Genomic DNA, 14,401 nt, shown 5'->3' on the forward strand with positions numbered 1-14,401 from the left:
TCACTAGTTACATTTAACACAGTTCATTAGCTATCTAGGCCCGCACAGAACTGGCTGAATAAGCCAAGCAGTCTGTATATGCAACCAAGTGTGGAGGAAACACATCCCTCACGCGGGACTTGAGCAGATCTGCAGTGTTTTAAGCACAGTCACTGTTACATACCTCTGCACTCCAATTTGATTGCTTTGCACCAGACCTCATGTCCCAAACTTGAAGCTTCAACAGGACAAATAATTTATCTCTCCCTGTAATTCTGCTGGGAGACACAAGGTTCCCTGGGTGAAGTAAAATGTGGCAATTCCTTTGGCTGCATTTGTTGCTTGAACTGGTCACAGGCTGATGCTTTGGGGTTTTCAGTAAGGTTCAGAATATTCAGAATATTCCAGAATATTCCAGAATATTCCAGAATTTCCAGAAATATTCTGGAAATATTTCAGGGTTTGCTGAAGAAAACCTGTCCCACTTTTCAATAAAAGCTGAAGAAACTAGACACTTTTTGCAGCTAATCTTAGTAAAAGAAAAACAGTTGCAACTGTTGGAACAACACACCTAATTTAGAGCTGGCTAAGAATCTTTTCGACTAACAACAAATTCTGTGATGAAGGTAGAATTTTCTAGAGCAAATCATTCTAGCGAACAGTTCCCCACTCCTTTCCCTGTTAGATCTTGTGTCTTTCTTTCTGTATTTGAACTATAAGCCAAAAATTATTGCACAAGCAAACAGAGTGAAAAAAAGAAATTCTTGAGCCGTGGCATTGAGTAAATGTCACCTGAGTCAACAAAGAGTCTAACAGATGGAGGCTTTAATATTGTTTTTTCAAATTCATCAGTAATTTATTTTTAAAGTAATGACCGCAACTCTTCCTAGAACAGATTGTTATTCTGCCTGTTATGATTCATTAAACCAGTACAGAATGAGATCATTATCATTTAAGTTAGCATTTTTGAGACTGCCAAATATCTTTCAAGTACTTCCTACAGCTGGGACTGCGAGCATTGTCCTTGGAGCTGGCAGCCTGCTTGCACCATATCCTGGTCCAAGAGCTTCTTGTGCCTCTGGCTAGCAGCACTGCTGTGCCCACGGGGCCCTGCTCGAGTGGGTGCCTCTACCTGCCCCTCAGGCAGCAGCAAAATTGGAAACTGACTTCAAGCTGCAAGGCTTGAGAGTCTGTGGAAATAAGCACCTGCAGAGATGCACAGCCATCTCCCTGAGGAGCCAGGGCTGGAAAACTCTTCTCCAGAGGTGGATTCTCACCCACCTCAGCCTGTAGGTGAGCTGGCTGATTACTGGGACACAGTGGTCATTGGTGCCTCTGGATAGATTGCCACCTCTTGCAAATTTCCACATTTGCCAAAGGATGCAGCAAGCAGAGTGGCAGCCACAGGATTCAGGTTACCAGAAATAGATCTTTTGCCTTTTACTTTCTTTTTGGTGTAATTTCCTGAATGCATTATTGAAACAACAATGACATAAGGGACATGCTGCAGCAACAGGGAAGATAGAAGCAGGTAAAAGAGACAATGACTTACTTGTGTAGAAAAAAGAAAAATGAGCTGGCAGTAAAGGGGAATTCACAAATTACCTGATAAAAAGGCACCTGATAAATAGCCATTCCCTGCCCCCACAACCCCTCTGAGAGTTCTCTGACACATGAAGGATACCAAAACAAGAAAAAAAACACCCAAAAAGCCAGCAAACAAAAAACAAACCACCACCCCAAATTACAGCAATTACTTGATCAGGGCATTTTCACTTCCTACTCTGTAAGAGAGAAATTCCCCAGGTCATCTGACCTGTGTTGAAACTACACCAGGAAGAAGAGCAGCAGCAGTTGACAAGCGCAGGGCGTTCTCTGGCTGTACAAAAGCCTCCCATGTGCGAGGCAGAGCTCAGAGCAGCGCAGGGATGTGCAGGTGTGTGTACACATAGCAGGGTGAGCTGCGAGTATCCTGCCAGCCAGATCATCTCTTGCACAACTCTCCAGTCCTCTGCAGCCCGGCAGACCTTTCACTGCTTGTTTCCAAAGATGCCTCCAGAGCAGAGCTTCTAAGGAGCTGTTTCCTCATGTGCTGATTCCTCAAATGCTGCTGAATGCAGCTCTCTCCACGAAGAGGTGACGGCTGGCAGCATGGTGGGAATAATGGCAATGAGGACGTGGATTGAGCCAGTGGTCGCGGGTTCCCAAGTGGCCAGTGCCTTCTATGACACAGCACTGCTGCTGGTAGTGAAGAACTACTACAACCAGACCAACAGCACTGCTCCCTCCCATGCCCTGGAAGATGCCCAGCAGAAGGCTGTATCTAATTTTTATATCATCTACAACCTAGTTCTGGGCCTGAGCCCGCTGGTGTCAGCCTATGGCTTGTCCAAGCTGGGGGACCAGATACACCGCAAGATCCCCATCTGCTTCCCTCTTCTTGGTTATTTGGGCTCCAAAACTCTCCTGCTTCTCCTGATTCTGCTGGGCTGGCCAGTGGAGGTGATGTACGGGGCTGCTGCCTTCAATGGGCTGACAGGAGGCTTCACCACACTTTGGGCAGGCATCATGGCTCTGGGATCTCTGGGGTCCTCTGAAAGCAAGAGGTCTCTGCGGCTCATCATTATTGAACTGGTGTATGGCCTCGCTGGCTTTCTGGGAAGCATGGCATCTGGCTACCTCTTCGTTGGCTTCAGTGACCGCTATCAAGAAGGCACCGTGCTGGTGTGCTGCAGCATTGCTTGCTATGCCTTTTGTCTCCTTTACAGCATTTTTGTCCTCACAGTCCCCAAGCCAGCAGCTTCCTGCCCAGCCAAAGCCAAGAGTGCAGAGGATATGGGTGGTCAGCTACCAGAAGCAGCGGTAGCAGGGAGCTCCCAACCTTCAGAGAGCAGCATCTTCACTCCAGTGTCACCCTCGAAGCTCATCATCATCCTGCTGTTTGTGGCAGCAATCCTCTATGACCTGGCTGTGGTTGGTGCAATGAATGTTCTTCCACTGTTCTTGCTCAGGGAACCTTTAAGTTGGAATGCTGTAGAGATTGGCCATGGCAATGCTGCTGGGTACGTGATCTTCATTACCAGTTTCCTAGGGGTACTTGTGTTCTCCAGATACCTGAGGGATATTACCACGATCATGATCGGAGTAGCATCGTTCAACGCTGGCATCCTCATCATGGCCTTCGTGCAGTGGACGTTCCTGTTCTACATTGGTGAGTTGAACAGCCACTCACATGAGCAAATACACACCAAGAAAAGGGTGTTTCAACATCACTGGAAGGGCTTTTTGCTTTGCTTCACGCCCATTTTGCAAGCAGGGAGTTAGGCAGATCATCACAGGAGCAATTTGCAAGAAGGCATTCTTTTTATTCCTCTTTCTCCACATCTCCCTTAGTACTTTTAAGACTCAGCACTCTACAATATCCTGAGGAGGTATACACCTCTGCCAAGGACTAGTTTAAGGCTCATTGACTTGTAATTCATCAGTTGGTCACAGACCAGATCTGTGTTCACAGATCAGTCAGAGCAGTGTTCACACTCTGGGTGACTGGGAATTGCTGCTGACTCCCTGCACTAGTGGGACTGCATCACTGCAGCAATAGGAAGCACTTGCTTCCTCTGAGGCAAGGCTTAAGGCTACAACAGAAGCAAAATGGCAAAGGCTTCCTATTATATGAACGTCTTAAGATGTGATTTATTTTTGTCATATGAAGGCACTTACAGCTGATGGGAAACTTAATGAAACACTGGCACTGTAAAGGATCACAATAATGTAGTTTACAAATCTCACACTGTTTCATAAATTACTAAGGGACAGGTAAAAATAGATGGGGCAGCATCCCATGATAAAGGAAAGGCAAGTTTACTTCTGGGAGCTAATCTATGATGAAAAACAAAATCCAAGAACTGCATTCATTGTGCCAGAACTATCTCACAGAGTATCATCTATATGGCTTTAAGGTTTCATTTCTCAAAGTGAGAAAGACACTGGAGATAAATGTCCTGAAGTGCTTTTTCTGTCTTTCCCTACAGGAAATGGGGAATTGAAAATTAAGCAAAATTGTTCTAAGGGAAAGATGATAGGATATTGTATTTTTGTACTAAACCAAACACTAAGTGAAAATTTTGAGATTATATTTGTTTAGCCAATCAAGCTGGGGAAAAAAGATCAAAAAATTAAGTAAAAATATAAATCTTGCTTAATAATTCAGTTCATTTTCATCCTGAAGACATGCTGCTATGCAGTCTGTTGGAAGCTTATTCCCTGCATTGCAGAAACACCTTGGTACACTAGACATGGACCAAGTCTTCACTGAGGCTGGTTCTGCTGACAGGAAGGTAATTCCAGCTCCCTGTAAATTTTCACGGTAGAGACTGGCTAGAATACTGCAAGCCAGAAGCACCAAGATACAAGACAGATGTAGAGTTATAAAAGTACTGTTCCTGTCAAGGCTGTCTAGCACAGAGGACTCTCTGCATGTTAAAACTTGAATCATCATCCTCACCATCTCAAAGGAGAGTGAGGATCCCATCTACGCTGGGATGTCTGGCTGAGAACAAGAAACCGTGTCTAGTTTGGGCAAAGGACCTCTGATAATGGGAAAATAGGTGGCTCTTTTTAGCAGAGAAAAGGTGAAGCACGGTGCCTGTCCAGGCCAGAGGCATGTAATCTCCAAAAGCAGTGGTTGTGCCGGGTCACAAAGAGCAGGTACTGGTGATAACTCAAAATTCATTGCATTACAGCACGGACAGTGATGCTCTTTGCCCTCATCCCCTTACCAACCATCAGGTCTATGTTGTCCAAGCATGTTGAAGGATCATCCTATGGTGAGTATTTCAGTTACCTTACCAACCAAATCCCCCTGAAATCACTTTATTCTGCCTAGAGTACTAAGAGAAAGGTAAGTTATTGCCGCAATCTGTGCTTTGTGTAATAATACCAGAACGAGTGATACCACAAACAGGAAGGGAGAAGCAGAGAAACTTGCTGGACAAGATTCTCAAATCCAGTCTTCTTGTCTTTGGTTGCATCATCATTTATTGACAGAATTTTTAGCACATACTTCAAAAGATTACAATCAGTGCATAGTTCAAAGGTGGGGGAAATAGCTGAGGTGCTGCTCAAAAACACAGAACTGCAGGGAGAACCAAGAAAAGCAGAGCTGAAGCACTGTTTTATTCACAACATTTATATCTGGCTTTTTTTACTTCCAGTTTTGGGAAGGATGGATTATTTTCATCTATTTTTCAGTTATGCTCTCTAAACATTTCTTCAGGTGTTTGGCAGTTTGTTCCTGTTGCAACTGATTTAAGTACAAAGAATAACTTTTGCATAAAAATTGACACTTCTTGGAACAGCGGCTGGAATTCTTTTCCATTAAAATAAATATTAAAAATTAGTAAAATGTATTTTACAGCAGCATATTGAGGCCTACCATTTTTACCCCAATGAGCTAGGTTTAGACACACAATACAGGACTGGCCATTCATTCAAACAGCACCACGGGCCCACAACATGTTTCCTCTGCATCCTTCACATCCTTTTCCTTTCTGCCATATGAACATGACACTGCTGTCACCAGTTCATTCCTACTGCTTGTGCTCCCTCAACATCCACCGTAGCAAAATCATCTACCTGCCACAAACAGCACAGCTCCCATCCCAAATTGATCACTATAAATCAAAAGTTTTTAACCTCCACCTGGAGCCATATGGGCTGCACATGATGACAGCATCAGTCCAGACCTCAAGTAGGACCCTGCAGCACACCAGCACTTACCTTCTGGTTGCAGTTTCATCTAGATGTTAGCTCTAGGCTATTTTTCTACCTCTAGGAAAAGGAGCACTTATTGACCAGTCTATTGCTGCTCTTACAAGCAGCTACCTTTATATGTAGACTGTTCAGTCAGATGATTTCCCAGTTGAATCTTTGTCCAACACCTAAAAGAAGGAAAAATTATTTAATTGTTGTCTAGAACAGAAGCAGATACAAGCTCATGCCATCTGGTGTTAGTGGAGCAATGACTACACAGTTGTGATCCTGGATTTGTAAGGGAGGTACCACAGCTGGTTTGTTAATCTCCAGCCACAAACTATGTTCTTGTCTTACAGGTAAGGTGTTTGTCCTGCTGCAGCTGTCTTTAGTCACCACGGGAGTAGTGACATCTACAGTCTACAACAAGATCTATCAAAACACACTGGACTGGTACAGCGGCTTCTGCTTCATTTTGTCTTTTCTAGTTGGCTGCCTGAGTCTCCTCCCTTTAAGGTAAGAAATGGGAAAGATTTTGTTCAAAAAGACAAGTTGTATTTTCTCTGTACTTCCTGATTCTAGGTCTAAAGTTTATAATACAGGTAGGAAAGACTTTTAAAAAGAAAACCCCCACCAAGTGAATTAAGACAAAAAAAAGGAAAAAACCTTGCAGAAATGAGTTGACAAATATCAAAGAGATTCAAAGAATGAAACTTGCAATGTCTAGCCAGTTCTTTTTTAAATCTTATTTTTGTTTAATGTAACATGAATTGCTGTAGGAAGAGTATTTGGCAATTTAACAGCTAATAATCCCAGGAGACAAAGCATTCACATAAATGTGTTTGGTACTGTGAAAATAGTAATAAGTAGAATGAAGGAATAACCTGACATAAAGTAAAATGTTTTTTTTAAATTCCATTATATGTTACTTACCCATTGAGACAGAAAAGAATAATGTGAGTCTTCCTCAAATGTTTCAAAGAGAAATCATTACCACAGTGAAGGAAAAGGTTACTTTTCTGGTCCATTGAATTTGCTCAGCTGTACCACCATGGAGTGAGTGAGAGGTACAATTTCAGGAACAACTCTAAGAACAAAACCAGCTTAATTTGAAGAGACAAAGCTGAAACAACCCCTCCATCTACTTTTACAGAATTTTTGAAGGATCTCCCTCCAAATCTCACTTTGTCCATTAGCGCCTCCCCAACACTCTCCAGCCTGTTGTGTTACTAGAAACAGCAAGATTCTTTCTGTATGAAAGTGAACTGTGATAATGTCAGTATTTAATCCACGTAACAACATCTTCATTCAGATGAAGATACATAAGGCACGTACTGAATAGCCTAATGCCTGATTCCAGGCAAAATTATTGCCTAGCTCTGCTGCAGTTTAAACAAAATATAGCAGTACAAAGTCTAAAAGCACCATGTATACTGACTTCAGCTGCACCACCTAGACAGGAAGCAGAGCCTGTAAGGAAAACTCTTCCACCACCACCTCAGTTTTATCCAGAGCACCAAAGTCTTTCTGGGCTTGTGAATGCATTTGACAATCAGTGTCTTCAGGACTACTAGTGTGGGGAAGGCTACTTCCTACTCATCATTCCCCTGGCTCTGCTTTCCTCCTCAGATCTTCCAGACACGAAAGACTTGTTTCTCATTTGCAACCCTCTCTCTAACAGGGGTTACTACTAGCTATTCAAATGCTTTTTAATACAGGTTCCAAATAGAAGTACCATTATCAGTACAAACATGGGTTATTAAAGTGAAGGATGACAGATGGTGCCAATGTCTTTGAACGCACAAAAGAGAGGCTGGCAAACCACTTAGAGGAATGCCATTAGCATGCAGCCAGCTCCAGATACCCTGGCAAAGTTTAAGACATAGATGTGAAAGAGCAAACTGCGGTTTGAGAAGGTAGTTTACTAATTCTTATCATCTGCATTTTTTATTGCTCTTTGTAGCTTCGTGGCCATCAAACAACGGTCAACCACTGGCTCCCTTGAGATTCTGACTGAGTAACAGAGGCATCTTCTGGTTGTTATCATTAGCCCCTACCAACACAACAGGATACATAGCATTTATATTTCCACTTCACAGCATGCCACAACCTCTCAGCCACTAACCTCATCCAGGAAGAGATGTTTGCCTTGTTATTTCTGCAGCATGCACCCCATCCTGCAGAGTCTGTGTATTAGCTATTGCACACCAGCAGTCTTCAGAGCATTCTGCTCTTTGCTACGCTGGTCAGCAATACCAAAGAAGTACAACAATACATGCTAGAAATGAAAATGGCATTTCCAGACACATCGTTCAGAGTGAAAACGGAAAGCAGAGGATCAGTTTCTTCTTGTTTGTTCATTCAGAAATCTGAGGGCAGTGCTGTGACTTTGGCTGATGAAACAGGGCTGCAAGCCACATGCCATGTGCACAGGGCCATCAGCAGGACACACCGGCTCTCCACCTCCTGCACATGTTATCAGCCCAGGCAATTAATTATTAAATAGAGCAATAACACCATAAAAATATGTCACATTAACGGAATTTTAGTAATCCCTACAATAAAACACCCCTGAACAGATGTTTATGTCCCTGATTTCTGGGAGAATGTCACACTGTCCCTGGACAGTGCTCATGGGAGGACTAAGACCCAAGACCTAATGATGGTGTTTCACCTCACACCACCACAATGCTCTACGCCTGTCACAGGTTAAGAACAGGTAAGTGCAGCACACAGCTCCTACAGGATTTATCGAGGCGTAAGGACACTGATACCATGTAATAGTCACTGTGATACCTCAGCTGTTATCTGGAAAGGAATCTCACACCTAGCATGAGACGATGTCACATAAATCCAAACATGAGTCAAAAGTGTGGCATGTCTCACGAGGATGTGTCTGCTTACATGCTAATCGAACTAAGAAGGATTAAGCGGCTTCCAAGGTCCTGGACTAAGTAAAGGAAGTTAAAAGTCCTTAAATAACTGAAATAATCTGGAGGCAAATCAGGCAGCTTCAGTTCGAGCCAGGGGCATAGCAAGCAGAAATTGGTTCATCATTACACAATCCCTTCCTCTGAGGAAGTTGCTGTCACCCTGTCCCCCCCCATCCTCCCCCCTCCTCCAATCTTTCCTCAGCTCCTTCACTTTCAGTACCAGAAGTAATGAAAAAACAGGTCAGATGATTTCTATTTAGATCAACTGTGGAAGAAGATTTTAGGGGAAGAATATTTCTGCAGTAAGATAGTGAGCTGCTTAGCAAAATAAGCACATGCATAATTTCACCAGTGAAGACTGCAAAAAAGTGAAACTTTATTCTAAGGAGTAATTTTTTAATACATTTATTGATCCATTCCATTAAATTAATTGAGGTAAACAAATGGTCCATTTAAAAAAAAAAATGTACACAGTAATAGAGAATTACAAACAGTTTTACCTCAAAGCATTTTTCTCCATCAATACTAGCTCCATAGTAAACAATGCATAAAGTATATTTAAAGAGACATATGAAAGGGTATAGAAACATGCCAGCACCAGAAGGCAAGACAATATTTCCTAGCCTGTGAGTCTGAACAAGAGCATAGTTGCCAGATTTGACCAAGTACAGGAAACAAAAGCCTCCTTCCCATTTTTACATTGTTTACTAGCTAATTCACACAGAGACAAGTATTTTCACAGCTTTCATTTTGTATTTTAATGGTATGAACAGTGACTCTAGTTCTGGTGAGTGGGTTTATAGAGTGAAAGCAGAAGAGTCTGGACAAGGAACCAGCACCATTTGGTCCCCATCACTGACACCTTCAACACAGTATGTGAAGCTCACAGTCAGCTTGTCTTCTGCATGGCACAACTCTCCAGACCTTAGGGAGGGACAGAGGGATACAGGCACAGAAAAGTGAGAACAAGGACGGTGCTTCTTTATTTTTGTGAACTGTAGACAAAAGCCCTTTGGCTCTTATTGTAAGACTGGCCCTCAGCAACCCGTCTCCTTGTGCAGTGAGAATGCTGCACTGGCCACAACACTGCAGCTTGATGTGAAGGTATGGATACACATCCCAGCACCAGGGTTAAGGAAATGGCTTCACTTCAAAGCACAGAATACCAACACCTTCAAAGCAGTCTAGGACAGTGACTAACCTTGTCTTAGCATACCATTTACCTAAGGGTGATCTACTTATACCTCTTTGGAAAGCTCATTATTTTCTGCAAATTTACTGTGTTTTAGGCATGCAACCTTAAAACTTGTCCAGTCCATTACTAAGTACAAGTCAGATACTTCAGCAAGACTTTCAAGTGCTAAGCACAGAAATAAGCACTGCCATTTTAGTTTGTAAATTGGCTCAACAGCACTCCCAAAAAGTTTTAAATGCCACATTCAATCTGCCAGAAGGCAAGTTTATTCTTGTGATCCCCAGTTTTACTTCACAAGAGGAAAAAGAATCCAACGAGTAGTAGCAACTTGCCTGTCTTTAAAAAAAGTCCAGATTTTCCCTATGTGTTGTTGTAGTAAAAGTTAATATACCCAAGGAAGAATGTTCCACCTTCAGAATTTAAGATGACAGAACATCTAATGAGCTAATTTAGTCTATACAATTTTGTCCAGTGGTAACCAGGACAAGGATTTTCAACAGTCTGCAACAATAATTGTAACGACATCCAGTTAAATAGTGCAAGTTTTAACAAAAGCATGGCTCCTGTTAAAATAATGAACAGTCCCTGCTATCTGGGAAAGAATTCTTTTGTACCCTTGCAGCTGCAGGACTGACACCTGAAGAAGCGTGTCATGAACAGGCCATGCAGTGCCACTGCTTCACGGCTACTGCACAGTGCCTCCACAGAACTGTCTCTGCCACTCCTGTTTCTATCAGTTATAACATGTATCACTGGAATAACTGTTTCTATCAGTTATTCCACTACTTTATCCTCAGCACAAGTTTTAGTGCAGCAAAAATCCACGTAGATTTCAGTGAAGAATCCTACTTCATTCTTTAATGTAACTCGCACCAAAACTGTTTGTGTCTTTAGGGCTACACATACTACTTTTTCATTTTCCAATGTATACCTGAAAAAGCCATGATATTCTAACATCTATGTTTATTGCAAGATTTAGATCCTGATAAAGGCATACATGAACAATGCATGGTTCATTACTGAGCATAGAAACAAGAGCCCAGTACCTCCTTTATTGTGCTGGTGCCACTTAAGAGAAGAAACAAACACCACAGAAACTATACAGAAATAACTGGGCAGCTGTGAATTATGCATCCACTGAGAGGGCCTTGCCCTGGCTAAGGATTATGGGGAAAACTGTGCTGATTTAAGACTGCTGAAAGAACCTCATTTTAAACAGGTTCATAAAAAGGGCACCAAGTACTTTTGGTGTCATTTTGGTGCATGTGCAGAGAGTCATCTTCAGTTACTTAACACTCAACAAGTTATTCAAAGGTGAAGCTCCTGCACTACTCCTGCTTCCATTTACCAACATCTTCTGTTTCTCTCAGAGAAGTGTGGACCATCGAAAGTACAGACTTCCATTCTATAGAGACTACAGGATAACATGTTAAGAGGTTCAGAACTCAACCTCCTTCTAACAGCAGTTATGTGATACAATGTCACTCTGCACATTTTACAGGAATTTCCTGCAAATATTGTAGTTTTCCTGACTGGCATGGTTGTCCCAAACATCACAGTCAGGATCCTCCCTACATCTCACCCACAGCCTCTCCCTCAGTCACTTTGTGATTTACAACAGCTCTTCTTAAGAACAGACCACAGTCCGTAGGAACTGAGATCCACCTATGCACACCCTTATTACACTGCAGCAATTCTTGCAGAGGACTTCTCCTTTGAATGTCAAGTTTTACCTCCCATGTAGGAGCTTAAGAGGTTTTGGTCCAGATCACATAAGACAGCTCGATCTTCAGCAGCTCCAGCCTCAACAGTTACATGCTGATTTGAACTTCACTTGGTACTCTCCACTGTCCATTATGCTTCTCTTGAACAGCTGTGATGCTAATTGCTGAACTCCCCAGAAGCAACACCTGCTTCAGTTTGACATAAAGCAAAGCAGGAGGAGTCCCTTAGTGTTGTAAGGCATCAGATGAAACCACCTGTAGGAAAAAAATCACCATTCTTTCTACTCATGTTGTGCTGTTTATTTTAATAAGGTGGTGGGAAGACTGACTAAATATTAGTTAAAAATATATTTTGCTCGAGTTCCAGTGATGTTGTAGAGTCAACTACAAAATTCCATTTTTTCCACGTTCTTTTTGAACTAATTCAAAAAGCATGTTGATCTTTCTTTGTGGAAAATGGGGAAGACTGTAATCCTGAAGGACAGACTGTTGGATAGTATGCAAGTGCTTATTCTAGATTGCTTCAAGATGATCCCCTTAAGTACTTCCTCTGAACAAGAGGAGTCTGTGATTCTGAACCTAACAGTAACTTAAACCAGAGTTCTCATTTACACCAAAAAGTGCATATTGACAAACTGATCTTAAAACAAGAAACACAGTTTGTTTAGTACCATAGAGTTGTCAATGAAGGCTGAGCCAAAAAGAAAAAATTCTTAAAATGTCTAATATTTTACTTTTTCATGCAGAGAGCACCATGAGCTGCATGTTCAGTTGGTGTTAATGAAGAAATAAATTCCAAATCAGACTAGTACCTGATGGGTTGTTACAAGAGAACAGAGAACTTGCACAAAATTTATCACTGCTCACATTCTTTGCAAGAACATTGCCAGAGAACAAGTAATCACTCCAATTTAGCAGTAAGCACAGAGTTATTTATTGCCCTAAATCCCAGTATTACACTCATATGAGTCCCAGCCCCCCTCACTAGAATGGTTAAATCACATCAGTATTCCTAAGGCCATTAACACCAAGCAGGCATTTACTTGAGGTTGGACTGCAAGAGCAAGGACAAAAAAGGACTTGCAGAAGCAGCTGCAATTCTGAAGGCCAACAGAAACTACTAAGAAAAGAGATCTGTAACAAAAGTGGTCCTAAAAGACTTGCCATGTGGTTCAGCAGAGACATGAACACTGTGCACCTAACAGGGTACCCATCTATCCCCCACCAACCCATCTAAGGCAAGTTTCACACACACTGATGCTTGGTGGAAAGGAAGCATTTGACACCTTTTGGCTTTTGGCTGCTGCAAAGAAAGCATGGGGAAAGAAATGAGTTCTACTTTTACTACAGCAGGCATCTTAGGTGACCAAGCCTAAAGTGGCTCTAGTGAAACTCATATACAAAGCAGGGTGTAAGAGATCTCCACCACGCAACTTCCAGAGCTAGCTTTGGAAAATTAAAGACTCATACTTCCTCCCCCATTCCCACAACCCGTGAAAGGCTCAGTCCAACTCATTCCCGCAGCTAGGCTGGTTTTGATCCCCAAGTCAGTCACAAGTACACTTCAGCCAACTGACATTACTTCATAATCACCAAGGTAAACAAAGATACTCAGTATGAACCAACAGCATGCCACACTCACAAAAACCACAGTTCATGCTTCCAACACCAGCTGTCTGCAGCTGGTGTTGGTATGGTCTGTCTAGAAATAGCCTGACTCCCAGACAGAAAAGTCTACAGAGACCATTTCATCCAGAGGGAGCACACTGGTGGTAGCAAAACAGAAAATATTCTTTCCCAGCCTTTCCTTGTCCATTCAAAAAAAAAAAAAAAAAGATTGGTTAGGGAGTACTGTATCATAGAAATAATTTTTTTTTAAGCAAACAAAACAGAATGGTAATAAAGATGTCATTTGGCACCTTGCAGTAGAGTTTTATTTTCATCTTTTTAGTGTTCCACTCATCAGTTCCTTCCAGACTAGAGAGGTAAATTTTATCAAGATCCCCATGCACTTTCTCCATGAACCCCAATCACTCCATAGAATAAAGAAGGAACCATTCAAGATAACTCAAAAAGATGAAACATACCCCAGTTTAAACACAAAAATTGAAGAAAAAAAAATTTGAATAGGCTGGAACAGATACTCTGAAAAACTAAGTGCAGCTGTCATTTCAGTTAACTTAACAAAAAGAGTCCTCCATACAGTTCCAGTATGACTAGTGGTACTGAGCACAGAAGTGCTAGACTGTCCATGAAGGTACTTCTTATTTGGTCTCTGGCTTGTCTTGCAATAGTGGTATAATTGACTCCCACGCCGTAAGGCACTAAAGAAAGAAAGATTTACAAAATTTAATTTATATAACTTCTGACCAACCCTTCCAGACCAACAGCATGCAAGATGAAAAGTTATGTGGGTCTTTATAGATTACTACAGAAGGGGAGAAAAAAAACAGAATGTCAAACAGCAAAGAAGTGTTAGAATAGCTGCACCTCCCAAACAAATTCAACAAATTCAAGTTTTCCAGAGTCATCAGCTGGCCCAAGCCATTAAAAATCATCAGAACACCCAGGATTTCCAAATACTAAGCTAGATTTTTCTAAACTGAAGAATACCACAGCTTTCAGCTAGGCAGATGAACTGTTTTGAGTAGAAATATACATCTTTGTGGCGTGACTGTGGGTGAAGGCTGATTTGGACAGAATGGCAGTTATAACAGATTACCTCCAGCAAACTTATTTGAAAGAAAACATGCATTTAGGGAAGTTAATTCTGAGACACAGTGCATTCCAGTATGGCTCTGAGACTCGACTCCACTACA

The 14,401-nt window shown here is 42.0% G+C and overlaps 2 protein-coding genes across 2 annotated transcripts in view; one reads left to right on the forward strand and one right to left on the reverse strand.

The window, feature by feature from the left end:
- Positions 1 to 1,833: 1,833 nt before the first annotated feature.
- On the forward strand, positions 1,834 to 7,801 carry SLC46A2 (solute carrier family 46 member 2). Its single transcript, XM_041402287.1, has 4 exons — positions 1,834 to 3,190; positions 4,722 to 4,805; positions 6,090 to 6,246; positions 7,694 to 7,801. The coding sequence occupies exons 1-4, from the start codon at positions 2,131 to 2,133 to the stop codon at positions 7,749 to 7,751; spliced, it is 1,359 nt and encodes a 452-aa protein (XP_041258221.1). The 5' UTR covers positions 1,834 to 2,130; the 3' UTR covers positions 7,752 to 7,801.
- Positions 7,802 to 9,043: 1,242 nt separating this feature from the next.
- The window catches only part of SNX30 (sorting nexin family member 30), a 51,223-nt gene continuing 45,865 nt past the window's right edge, over positions 9,044 to 14,401 (reverse strand). The window contains exon 9 of the mRNA XM_041402291.1: positions 9,044 to 13,906. Within this exon, the coding sequence (XP_041258225.1) occupies positions 13,847 to 13,906 (60 nt within the window). The 3' untranslated portion in view covers positions 9,044 to 13,846. The remainder of the gene's footprint in view (positions 13,907 to 14,401) is intronic.

The sequence above is a fragment of the Onychostruthus taczanowskii genome, unplaced genomic scaffold, assembly GCF_017590055.1.
Source record: "Onychostruthus taczanowskii isolate IOZ18803 unplaced genomic scaffold, ASM1759005v1 scaffold196, whole genome shotgun sequence".
NCBI classification, from domain to species: Eukaryota; Metazoa; Chordata; class Aves; order Passeriformes; family Passeridae; genus Onychostruthus; species Onychostruthus taczanowskii.